This window comes from Bison bison, unplaced genomic scaffold (genome assembly GCF_000754665.1).
Source record: "Bison bison bison isolate TAMUID 2011002044 unplaced genomic scaffold, Bison_UMD1.0 scf7180017864313, whole genome shotgun sequence".
Taxonomy (NCBI): Eukaryota; Metazoa; Chordata; class Mammalia; order Artiodactyla; family Bovidae; genus Bison; species Bison bison.
In genome coordinates this window covers 979,289-991,831 of record NW_011494885.1, presented here as the reverse complement: position 1 = coordinate 991,831, position 12,543 = coordinate 979,289, and the positions used below count along the sequence as shown (strand labels likewise).

Here is a 12,543-nt window from a genome sequence, read left to right as displayed (position 1 = left end):
CCCGGGACAAAGCGCAGCGCGGGCCGGGAGCCGCGAGCCGGGAGCCGCGAGCGGGGGAGGGGCGCAGGCCCGGCCACCGTGCCGCAGCCCCCCCAGCCCCGCACAGGCCCTGATCGCGGCAGGGACAAAGGGCCTGAGACCCCGCTCCAGCCCCAAGCCGGCCTTCTCGAGGCGGCCCCTCTGTCCTGTCCGGTCCCTGCGCCCCTCTGTGCGCCCGCCTCTGAGTCCCTCAGTCTCTCTCCTTGTCCCCCTACCCTTGTCCTCTGTCCCTCTGTCTCCAAGACTGCCCGTCTCTCTGCCTGTCCCCCTTTCTCCTTGCCTCCCTGTCCCCCGGCTCTCTAGCCTGTCTTTGTCCCCCATCTCTGTCCCTTGGTCTCTGTCCCTTTTCACTGGGTCACTCTGCCCGCCCCCCAGCATGCTCTCCATTCCCTTCTCTGTGCCCCTGTATTTCTTCCCCGTCTCTCTGTCACCTCTGTTTCTCTGTCCCCCACCTGTCCCATTCCCTTGTCCCCTCTCTTTCTGTCATTCCTGGTTCTCTAGCCCTCCCTGTCATCTGTCTCCCCCATTCCCCACTCTCTCCTGTCTGTCTGTCCCACTGTGTCCCTGTCCCCTGTCTCTTTGCCTCCCCTATCTACTGTCACATCCTCCATCCTGGGCTTCCTCATCACCATCCTTCATTTCTGCATCTCTCTGTCCCTCTGTGCCCCTGGAGAGGAACTGAGTCGGGCAGGGCATCCTGAAGGGCCCTGGAGGGAAATGTGTGCATATGTGTGTGTGTGTGTGTGTGTGTGTGTGAAGTGTGTGGGGAACCTTGGCATGTGGGCACACACGTGGATCCAACAGATGCCTTCCAAATGCTGCCCCTCCCCACCCATTCACACACCCAGGCCACTATCTACAGAGAAGCCCCCTCCAGGACATCCAGGGAGCCCTCCACGTTCCCTTATCACACACTGTGAAAAGCTGGAGTCCTCGAAGACAGGGTGACCCTGAGACCCAGGACAAGGTCAGGAAATGTCACCCCCACACTCACACTCTCACACTGTGTGTGCCTGGTACCTGCCACCAGTCACCCCCTCCCCAGCGGGGAAAGCCACTCGGGGTCAGGGGGGAACAGATAACAGGGAGGTAGCTGAGCCGGAGTGGTAGGGCCGGATGTCCTGTAGAAATTTGGGAGCTGTGACCAGATGGCACAGGGTTGGGGGCCTGCCTGGGTTTAAATTTTGGCTCGTGCCATTTCCCAGTGTAGCCAATGGCAAGCACCCTTCTCTCTCGGGGCCTCAGTTTCCCTTTCTGTAAAGTGAGGGTGTTGAACTCAGTGACCTGAAAGGAAAGGAACTCCAGCTTGGACGCCCGAAGGGGTTTCTGGCTAGCTGGGTGCAGTGACACCTTCCCCACTCCAGAGCTGAGGCAAAGTGTGCTTCCCGTCTCCTCAGGGCAAAGTGACGGGCTGAGAGTGGGCCTGTCACCCTCCACCTTGCTTTAGTCTATAGTCTTCTGTCATCGCTTCAGAACTTTCACCATTGCGTCCTTTCTTTGTGGCAGACAAGCCACAATTTCCCAGATGAGCGCTTTAGTACTTAAGCTACATCTCCATCCACTTTTGTTTCTCTTTGTTAGGCCAGCTCATAGACTCCTAGAACCAATCAATCCAGTGATCAGAGAACCTGAGGGTGTTTTAGAACCACTGGCTTCCGGAAGCCCTAAGTCTTTAGACTCTTGACACCTTTAAAATTCTAGAACCTCCCTGGCGTTTGCATTCTAGCCTCCGGACACCTTGAAAATTCTGAAACCTTTACCTCTTCGAGATCCTGAATCTTGACACCTCTGAGGTCTAGAATCGTGGGAGTTTGGATTCTCAGAATCAGAATACTGCCTAGGAGGACCAACTCCCCAGTTTGAGAATCTTTTCGCCAGCACTTCTGGGAAGGAGCTCTCCAGGCTTGTCCCTCCTGCGGTTTTAAAGTCTCTGCTCCCTGGTGCCCTAATTCCCTCTGTAAACTTTCTCTAGATGAAATGACGGGGGACTTTACCAGTTGGGAGAGAGCTAGGTGTCATGGGAAGCACTCTGGAACCGGGGGCTCTCAGGTGTAGTTCTGGGTCCGCCCCTTCCCCATCCCCCTCTGAGCCTCACTTCCCCTTCTGTAAGGTATGGGCTAGGCAGCTGAAGTATCTGATCCCAGGGGGCCCACCCTGCTTTCCTTTTCATTGGCTATTTCTGAATGGCTTTGGCCACCGGATTCTTGGAGGTGTCCAGGGCCCCCACCTTCCACTCTTTGTCACTCCCCTTCCCGTCTCACCTTGCCCAGCCAGCAGGAGTGGGGACAGGAGCTGGGGTTCATTTACACCAGGAATATCAGAAAAGGATGATGAGATGTATGCCAACAGAAAGAAGGGTCCAGGGTGGGCGGGCGAAAGGGATTTAGAGAGGGATAGGTTGCCTGCCCAGAGATGCAGGCAGGCAGAAACAGACCCACAGGCCAGGCACTGGATGGCCCAGAAGGGAGCACGGGAAACAGACCTCCAGATCCAAAGAAAGGATGAAGAGGCTATTAAGAGTGGGGCTGGGGGGCCCTGATGGAGGGAGAGTTTGTTAATCCGGAATAATGTTTCCCTCCCCAGGGACTGACTCTTCCTGCCTCCTAGAGTTTAGGCCGGCCACTCTGAGACGCAGGGTTCTGCCTCTGGCCCTCACCCACCCATGAGCCGGATGCCTGTGTCCCCAGAGCAGGGGGTCAGGTTCCCCAAGGGATTCCAAGACCTTAGACGCAGCAGGGCTGGGGCCTGGGGTGGGTTAATGTCGTGCGAGCCTGGCCTGTCCCCATCTTGGGGAACACAAAGGCAGCTTTCTCTCTCTGGGTGGGGTGGGGGTGGGGGGCCTGGACTCGCCAGCGCCCAGTGGCCTGTGGCACCACGACCCGAGCACCCACTGGTTCCCGCCTGTGCAGACCCCAGGCCCCTAGGTCCTCTAGGAACCAGGCACAGAGGCGCCTCAGCAGACACCCAGTGGGGCAAGAGGGCAGCTGCAGAGCCCGGGTTCTTCTGGAAGGGGGTGAATATAGAGGACGCTGGGGGTGGAAGAGAAGACAGCAAGGGCTCAGTGCACCCTTCCCGGAGCAGGAATTCTTTCCCTGACCCCACACCCAGGGGGAACCTCCGGAGGACTCCCCCACCCCCTGACTGGGCTCAAGGCCCGGAATCCAGGGAGTTTTGAATATCCCAGGAACGTGGGGGCCACAGGGGGAACTTTGTATGCGAGGCTGCTGACTCACCCCGACGCCCCCACCTGATGCTTGGCTCACAGACGGGAGGGGGACAGGAGGGCTGGGGAGACAGGGCTGTGGTTCTGGGGGGCTGATGGCTGTGGCCCTGGAGCCAAAAGTTCCCGGGAGGTCCTGGAGCCGGGGGCCTAGAGTCCTGGGTCTGAGGGAGCAGAAGTCTAGGGGGTTCCGTGTTAGGGCGAGGAGGGGCTGGGGGCTTGGAATCTGGGTCTGAGGGAGGAGGGGCTGGGGGGCTTGAACTCCTGGGTCCAGAAGGAGAAGGGCACTGGGATCCCAGACTCCTGGGTCTTGACGGAGGGTGGGGTGCAGGTGCAGAGTCCTGAGAGAGGAAGTCCTGGGCGGGGGTCCCACTCCAGGTTTCTGAGGGAGGAGGGGCTGGGACCCTGATTCGCTGGGACCCTAGGTCCTGCGAATACAGGCGCCTTCACAAGGCTGAGCTGGGGAAGAATTGATGCTTTGTGTGAGGATGTTCGGACTCCGCCATTGATGGGGGGCTGTGAGGGGGGGGGTTCGGTCAGGATGCAGGGATGTACCACCTCCCTAGGGGAGGATGGGGGGGAGGAGGCAGGATGCCATGAGTCCCCTGGAGAGAAGATATGGAGGGGGCGGCTGTGACCTTCCCGGAACTGTGACCTTGAGACTCCCTTGGGTATTCGCTGACTCAGGACCCAGGAAGTGCTCCCCCCACTCCCTTTAGTCTCCGTGGAAACATCCACCAGCTGTGTAGTCTGGACCCCTGGTTCCTGAAGGAAGAGGGGGGTGAGGGCCCAGAATCCTGGATTTGAGGAGGGAGAAGTCTGGGGGCTTGCGACTTCTGGATTTGAGAGAAGATGCTGAGAACCCAGATTCCTGATCCTGATGGAGAAGGAAGCTCCTGGATCCTGGGAGAGGAGGCAGTTCGGGGGGCTGGATTTGGGTCTAAAGGAGGAGAGTGTTGGATTCTGGGTCTCTACACATCACCTGCTCAGCCACTCTTTCCCAAACCCTCCCTAGTCCCTTTTTTCCAGGCAGTTTAAAGGGCCAGTGCCCCAGTCACCAAAGCTCAACCCCTCGCTGACCAGAAAGTCCTGCCTCACCACCCCCCAACCCCGAAACAAAAGCTCCTGGGACATTAATATTCCAGGCACAGACACTGTTGGTTACTGACTCCTCAGGAGGGGGAGGGAATAAAACAAAAGCCCCCCACCCTTACCCCATGTGCTCCCTCAAGCAGAGAGCAGGGGATATGTTTGGGGGCGGTGCAGACCCAGAGGTCCTGAGGGCACCCAAGAGATGTTGAGTTTCTGCCACTGACTGGCCTGGGACCCCTGAGCCTCATTCTCCACATCTGTAAAATGGGGGGCTAGCCCTTGGGCTTGTCGAGGACCAGGATCCACGGATAGCCTTCAAGATGTTTTTTTAAAAAGTGCCCGATGTGCAAACAGGCCAGTTCAGTTTTCACAGGAATAAGCATGTTTCTGGAGGTTGTAATAACAGCAGCGCAGAGGGCTCCCTGAGCCTCAGGTTCTGATTTTTGTGAATCAGGCCCTGGCATCATCCCCACTTTACAGACGGGGCATCTGAGGCTCAGGAAGGTTAAGCCATTTGTCCCAGGTCACACAGATGGCAAGTGGTCCAGCTGGGATCAACCCAAGTGTTTAAGATGAGAATAATGCCATGTCACAAAGTTGTCGTGAGGCTGAAATGCCTAGCACTTGAGATTCAGGCATCTGTCTCCCCAGACATTTATCAAGGGTCAAGCACACATCCACACACTAGGGTGCAGCAACAAACCCGAGAGATTGCAATCCTGCCTTCATGAGTAACGGGGGACGGACAACCGACAAGTGTGCAAATGAATAAAATAATTTCAGGAAAGTTCCATACAGGAAATAAAACAGTGGTGATGAAATAGAAAGAGTTCTGGGGACTTCCCTGGTGGTCCAGTGGCTAATGGTGGTCCACGCTCCCAATGCAGGAGGTCTGGGTCTGATCCCTGGTCTAAGTGAAGGTCCCACATGCCTCGGGGCATGTGCTGTGACCCATGAGCTGTGACTACTGAGCCTGCGCACTCTAGAGCCTGTGCTCCACCACAGGAAAAGCCCACGCACTGCAACTGTCCAGCTGATGTGTTAAGACTGGTCTTGTGGGGAGGCAGGTGTGGAAGTAGGGAGACTCACGAGTAGCTCTTGAAGGACCAGGTCAGAGACAGTGTCACTGGATGATGTGACAAAGGTGAACAGGTTTGGGATATATTTTAGAAGCAGAATGGATAGATCTTGCTGATGGAGTGGGTGTTAGAGGTGAGGGAAAGGGTGAAAATGTGGATGATTTTTAGGTGTTTTGGCCTGAGCAACCAGGTTGTGACATTTACTGAGACTGAGAAAACATGGGAAGGAAAATGTTTGGTGCCAGGATTGGACATATTAAGATTGCTATTCAGGAAAGTGCTAGATAAACCCCTAGTTCAGTTCAGTTCAGTCACTCAGTTGTGTCCGACTTTGTGTGACCCCGTGAATCGCAGCACACCAGGCCTCCCTGTCCATCACCAACTCCCGGAGTTCACCCAAACTCATGTCCATCGAGTCGGTGATGCCATCCAGCCATCTCATCCTCTGTTGTCCCCTTCTCAAGATAAACTCCTAAGAGGGGCTTAAATTCACAAAACATTATATTCAAAGATAAAAGAAGCCGGAAGTTAGTATCGAAGGCTTTTATGACAATTCTACATCATCACCAGAGACCCAGGCATCTTCCAGGTCTCAGTTCCTGAACTCCATCACATGCTAGTTTCAGGCAGCACAAAGGTGACCAGGTGGAAAAAGGACTCGTGCCCTTTCTTTAAGAAGTCCCCTTCGACTTCCATGGTGATCCAGTGGCTAGGACTCTGTGCTCCTGATGCAGGGAGCCTGGGTTTGATCCCTGGTCAGGGAGCTAGATCCCACATGCCACAACTAAGAGTTGACATGCTGCAACTAAGACTTGGCATAGCAAAATTTTAAAAAAGAAGTCCCCTCAGACGGTCACATGACACTGTTCCTGATATCTAGTCGGACAAAACTTTATCACGTGGCCTCACTTAGCTGCAAGGGAGTCTGGGAAATTTCTCTTTCTGCTGAATGTAGGGCAACCGTAAGGGCTACCCGGGTGGCTCAGTGGTAAAGAATCCACCGGCCAATGCAGGAGACACAGGAGATGTGGGTTCAATCCCTGGGTCGGGAATATCACCTGGAGGAGGAAATGGCAACCCACTCCAGTATTTCTAGTCTGGAAAATCCCATGGACTGAGGAGCCTGGTGGGCTGGACAGTCCATGGTGTGGGGCCGCAAGGAGTCGAACATGACTTAGCTGATGAGCACATCACAGGGCAACCACAAAATACAATCAGGATTCTTTTACTAAAGAGAAAAGTATACACTAAAGAGTGTATACTGAGTAGGAAGCTAGCTGTCTCTGCTTCCCCCGCCCTCTTCAGAATTAATCTTCTCCAGCCTTCAGCCCCCAAATCAGGTTACCTATCCCTCTTAGAGGGACTGAAGCACTTCTCATGGGATTTTACAATGATTTATGTCTACCTCCCCATAAATCTTGAAGGCCTTCCAGGACAGGGACCTCATCTGACTCATTCCTGGGCACCCAGCCCCTGAAAATCTCCCTGCAGCACAAATGAATGAATGAGACAGAATGTAAGAGATATGAAAAAATAGTTATCCAGAATTTAAAGGTGAATAACCAGGGACTTCCCTGGTGGTCTGGTGATTAAGATTACCTGCTTCCAATGCAGGGGGTATGAGTTTGATGCCTGGTCAAGGAACTAAGATCCCATGTGCTACATGGCATGGCCAAAAAAAAAAAAAAAGTGAATAATCAAATCTGATCATGGCTCTTTCCTGCTTCAGTTCCTGGCCTTCAGGATAAAAGCTGATCTTGTAGCTTGGCTGAGACCCTTCACAAGCACATGCCACAGTCCTCACCAATGCTGGACACCTTTCACCCAGACAACCAGGAGTGTATGTGGGTGCAGGATACAGAACTGGGAGACCTCGAGGCAGATCCTGCCTCTGACGCTCTCAGGCTGTGACCTTGGCCAAGTCGTTTTCTTGCTGTGGAACAAATTTTCTCATCTAAAAAATGAGAACTGGAAAAAGAAAACTGGGAATTGATAATAGTGCCTCCCTTATTCAGGTATTGTGATGATTAAATGGAAATTATATGGGTAATGCCCTTAGCACAAAGCCTGGAACAGAAATTGCCTAATAAACAGTAGCTATGATGGTTATTGTTATTTTGAAGATGACAGTGACATTGATGATGCTGATGATGATTAATCTCAGCTTTGAGCTTTACTCTGCACTGTTTACTTGGCTGGAAACGCCCCCTTACTAATCCCTTACTTCATTCCTCTGATGGATTAATCAGGGTAAGTTAACTGCTGTAACAACAGCCCTGAAATCTCAATGGCTTAACCAAAAAATGTATTTCTCACTCATGCTACAGTCCTGTGCAGGCAGGTAACCCGGGGCAGAAAGTTAGGGCCCCAGACTCCTTCATAATCCTGTTCTCCTCTGGGCTCCTAGGAGTCCTCTCCATTCTGCCAGCATGAAGGATTGCGGGTGAGATGAACCAGGCTGGAGGAGGTGTTTCTCTCTTCTGCCCACAGCCCATTGGCCAGAAATCAGTCATGGGGCCCCATGTAAGCACAAGGGATCCTCGGAAATGTAGCCTAATAGTGTGTTGTCCCTTGAGGGCTTCCCTGGTGGCTTAGCTGGTAAAGAATCTGCCTGCAATGCGGGAGACCTGAGTTTGATCCCTGGGTTGGGAAGATCCCCTGGAGTGAGAAAGGGCACCCCACTCCAGTAATCTTGCCTGGAGAATCCCATGGACAGAGGAGTCTGTACAGTCCATGGGGTCGCAAAGAGTTGGACATGACTGAGTGACTTTCACTTCAGTGTGTTGTACCAATTAACTTTAGCCGTGTTAAGACACCCTCCAAAACATTGTGGCTTTGAACAGCAATTATGTTTTTTGCTCATGACTCTGGGAGTCAGCAGTTTGGACAGGATCAATCGGGCACTTCTCTTGGTCTCAACTGGGGTCACTCATGTGGCTGCAGTCACCTGGTGGTGCCACGGGGGCTGGATAGTCCAGAATGGTCTGATTCCCGTGGCTGGCATTTGGTGCTGGCTTTTGGCTGGGCCTCTCTCCCTCTGTGTGGTCTCTCATCCTCAAGGAGGCTGGCCTGGGCATCTTCACCCAACAGTGTCAGAGCAGCAAAAGGGCATGAGTGGAAGCTGTGAGGTCTCTTGAGATCCAGGCTCCAGAACTCATTCAATATCACTTCTAGCAAATTCTGTTGATCAAAGCAAGTCACAAGCCCTCCCCAGATTCACAGGGTCAGAGTGCTCCATTAATGGGAAGAGCAGCAGGAATTTCCCTGGTGGTTCAATGGTTGTGGTTAAGACTCTGCACTTCTACTGCAGGGGGTAGGGGTTCAGTCCCTGTTTAGGGAACTAAGATCCCACAAGCTGTGCTATACAGCCTTAAAAAAACCCAACAACACCCAAAACAGGAAAAGCAGCAAACTTAACTCTACAGGGATGAGAAGAATATCTCGCCCATCTCTGCAGACAAGTTAAAACATGTGCTCAGGTGTGAAAGATGGGGTTTGGTGAACACACAACAGTTTCCCATAGCCCGTGGATTGCTCACTCTTTAAAATATGGATCCAATGGAGCTTTCTTCTAGAATCTTCTCTGACCACTCATCTCCCTGGGTGGTCTTAGTCTCCGCTTCCTCTGGGCTCCCAGTGTGACCTGTGCTGCCCCACCCACCCACTCCTTAGATCCACTGGATCTTGATTGCAGCTCCTCTAGAGCAGGGGTCAGGTTTTATCCATCTCCTGGATTCCAGCCCACAGGAAACGTTGGGTGTACTGAACTGCATGAAAGGGGAAGGAGAGGTATTGGAAGTTTGGATGGGTGAGGACCCGAGGGAGAGAGCAAAGACTGAACTGTACCCCTCAATGAGTCTCTTATCCTGTTTCTCTGTCTACTGGTCCAGGGGCAGGACAGGAAGTACAGACGGAGAATGTGACAGTGGCTGAGGGTGGGGTGGCCGAAATAACCTGCCGACTGCACCAGTATGATGGATCCATAGTTGTCATTCAGAACCCCGCCCGGCAGACCCTCTTCTTCAATGGTACCCGTGGTGCGTGCTGGGGGGTCCAGAGCCTGAGTCTTGGAAGAGGAGAGGGCCGGGGACTGACCGAAGACAGAGCTGAGGCTCTGGTCTCCTGCATCTGAGGGAGGAGGGGGCTGGGGCCTGGACTCCTGGTCGTGTGAGGCCCTGAAACATTCTGGGTACCCAGGAGAGTGACTAGGTGGGCACCTTAGACACCTGGGTGTGGTTGGAGAAAAGAGAGGGCCGAACTCTAAGCTTCTGGAAGAAAGGTGGGACTTCTGAGCTACGGATTCCCCAAGTTCACTCCCGCCTTTTCACTCTCTAGCCCTGAAGGATGAGCGTTTCCAGCTTGAGGAGTTCTCCCCGCGCCGGGTACGGATCCGGCTCTCAGATGCTCGCCTGGAGGACGAGGGGGGCTACTTCTGCCCAGCTCTACACAGAGGACACCCACCACCAGATTGCCACGCTCACTGTACTGGGTAACAGCCTCCCCCTCCTCAGATCTATCCTGTCTCCTTTCTCCTTTGCTCATCCCTTATCCTGAGACTTGACCCTGGCTGTTTTTAACCTCCTGGACATCTGTTCCCAGTAAATATGGCCGGTTTCCCTGACCTCTTGCCTCTGTGTTTGACCCTTTGTTCCCCCGGTTCCCTGGAATCCTGCAGTTTGGTTACTCTGAGCCCACCTTGGTCCGTCTCTTGACCTCCCTCTTGTCCCCTTCTCCCTGTGGCAGTGGCCCCGGAGAATCCTATAGTGGAGGTCCGGGAACAGGCGGTGGAGGGCGGCGAGGTGGAGCTCAGCTGTCTTGTTCCACGGTCCCGCCCGGCTGCCGTCCTGCGCTGGTACCGGGACCGAAAGGAACTGAAAGGTATAACCTGGGGACGGGGATGGGAGTGGGCTGGAGAGGTGCCTGCAAAGGGCGAGACTTAAGAGACGGGGTTCCAGGAGATGTGGCTTGGGAAAGGCTGCTTTATATATGGATGGAGCTTGAGGAAGAGTGCATGGGTTTGGCGGACACTACTACTCAATATATTGGGCTTCCCTGGTGGCTCAGTCGGTAAAGAATTTGCCTGCAACACAGGAGACAATCTACAGCTCAGGAGACCCAGGTTCAGTCCCTGGGTTGGGAAGATCTCCTGGAGAAGGAAATGGCAACCTACTCCATTATTCTTGCCTGGAAAATCCCATGGACAGAGGAGTCTGGCTGGTTAACAGTCCATGGGGTCGCAAGAGTCGGACATGACTTAGCGACTAAACCACCACTCAGTATATACTTATTGAATATTGTTAGATGAGAGGACGTGGGGTGAAAGATCGAGGAGCTTTGGGAAGAGACACGGGGTCGTGGGCCTGGTTTGGATAGGGGCGTGGTTTGGAGGACTAGAGGCGAGGCTGTGGTTAAGGGGTGGAGCTTGGCAAATAGCCTGCTTTAGGATTGGTCAGATGGGAGGGTGTGCCTTCAGTGGGCGGAGCCATAGCCCTGCCTTGACAGTTTCTGGGCGGGGCTTGGCAGGAGTGACCAGCGGCCAGGAAAATGGCAAGGTCTGGAGCGTGGCAAGCACAGTGCGGTTTCGTGTAGACCGCAAGGACGATGGCGGTATCGTCACCTGCGAGGCGCAGAACCAGGCGCTACCCTCCGGACACAGCAAGCAGACGCAGTACGTGCTGGACGTGCAGTGTAAGTGCCTGGCAGGCCAGCGCCCGGCGGGGAAGGAGGGTTCCAATGCGCCTGCCACCTGCCCCCGGGAGAATTCCTAGTCCTGCATAACCCAGATAACCACTCTCCCATCTCACTCCTGCCCACAGACTCCCCCACGGCCCGGATCCATGCCTCCCAAGCTGTGGTGAGGGAGGGAGACACATTGGTGCTGACGTGTGCTGTGACGGGGAACCCCAGGTGAGCTTTGGGGTCCTAGATTCCTGGGTCCTGGGGAGAATAGGTGACCCGGAAACCTGAAGCTGGAAGAACAGAGAGGGCTGAGACCCAGCCTTCTGAATCCTGAGAAAGAAGGGATCTGGGGCTAGATGATGAGGAAGGAGGCTGTGGGTCCCCCAGTCTCCTGGATTCTGAGGAAGGGGCTGAGGGTGGGGGTGAGGGGCTAGGATTCCTGAGATCCTGCTGATGGGTGGAAGTTGGGCCCGGGACTCTTGGTTTTCAAGGAAGGAAAGGTCTAGTAAGGATTCTCTTATTTGGAGATGTCGCATATCTAGATTTCTGAGACGTCAGAATTGGGTGCTGACACCTGCGTCCCTAACTCTCATTATATCCCCGCCCAGGCCAAACCAGATCCGCTGGAACCGGGGTAATGAGTCTTTGCCAGAGCGGGCAGAGGCAGTCGGGGAAACGCTTACGCTGCCCGGCCTGGTATCCGCGGATAATGGCACCTACACCTGCGAGGCGTCGAACAAGCACGGCCACGCGAGGGCACTCTATGTGCTCGTGGTCTACGGTGAGGACCTGGGGGCAGTCCTCCCCGTCCTGGGTGGGACTGGGCCTTGGAAACAGGAAGGAAGGATTGGAACGTGTTTGAGGCGTCGACCTATGCAAAGAATGATTCCGGGGGGTCAAAAGCCCACAGAGTTCTTACAGTTCTGGGACCAGACTGATTGTCTGGATTCAGATTCAGTTCTGCAGCGTCCTGTTGCAGGTAACTTTGTGCCTTAGTTTCCTCATCGGTAAAGTGGAAATAAACAACAGCACCTACCTCATAGGGTTGTTGTAAAAATTATGAGCTAAATATAGAAAGCAGTTGGAGGTCGCTAGCACAAAGAAGTGTTATGTGTTTAGCTCCTATGACGGTGCGGCAGGAATTTTGGAGTGGCTGGGCCCTAGATCAGCGGTTTAAATACCTGGAGCGTTTTAAACAAGATGGGAAGGGATTTAGGTCTGAAGTCAAAGAAAAAGGATGTGCTATTTCTGTTCTCTGGGGAATGAAGTGGGGGGAGGAGGCAGGTAAGTATTAGCGAAATGACTGGGGGCCAAGTCAGGCAGTGTACAAACCAACAAGCGTTCCTTGAAGAAGTGGAACATCAAGAATGGCGCCAGGAGCTTTGTTCAGTGACAGTGTCGTAGCCAATGAGATTTTTCCAAGGCGCAATTATT

General features: G+C 54.0%; 1 protein-coding gene across 1 annotated transcript in view; it reads left to right on the top strand.

Annotated features, from left to right (window-relative positions):
• The first annotated feature begins 8,540 nt into the window (after nt 1-8,540).
• Nucleotides 8,541-12,543, top strand: part of CADM4 (cell adhesion molecule 4) — a 5,753-nt gene continuing 1,750 nt past the window's right edge. The window contains 8 exon segments of the mRNA XM_010852675.1: nt 8,541-8,553; nt 9,288-9,467; nt 9,766-9,866; nt 9,868-9,919; nt 10,174-10,308; nt 10,954-11,118; nt 11,247-11,337; nt 11,718-11,890. Of these exon segments, the coding sequence (XP_010850977.1) occupies nt 8,541-8,553; nt 9,288-9,467; nt 9,766-9,866; nt 9,868-9,919; nt 10,174-10,308; nt 10,954-11,118; nt 11,247-11,337; nt 11,718-11,890 (910 nt within the window).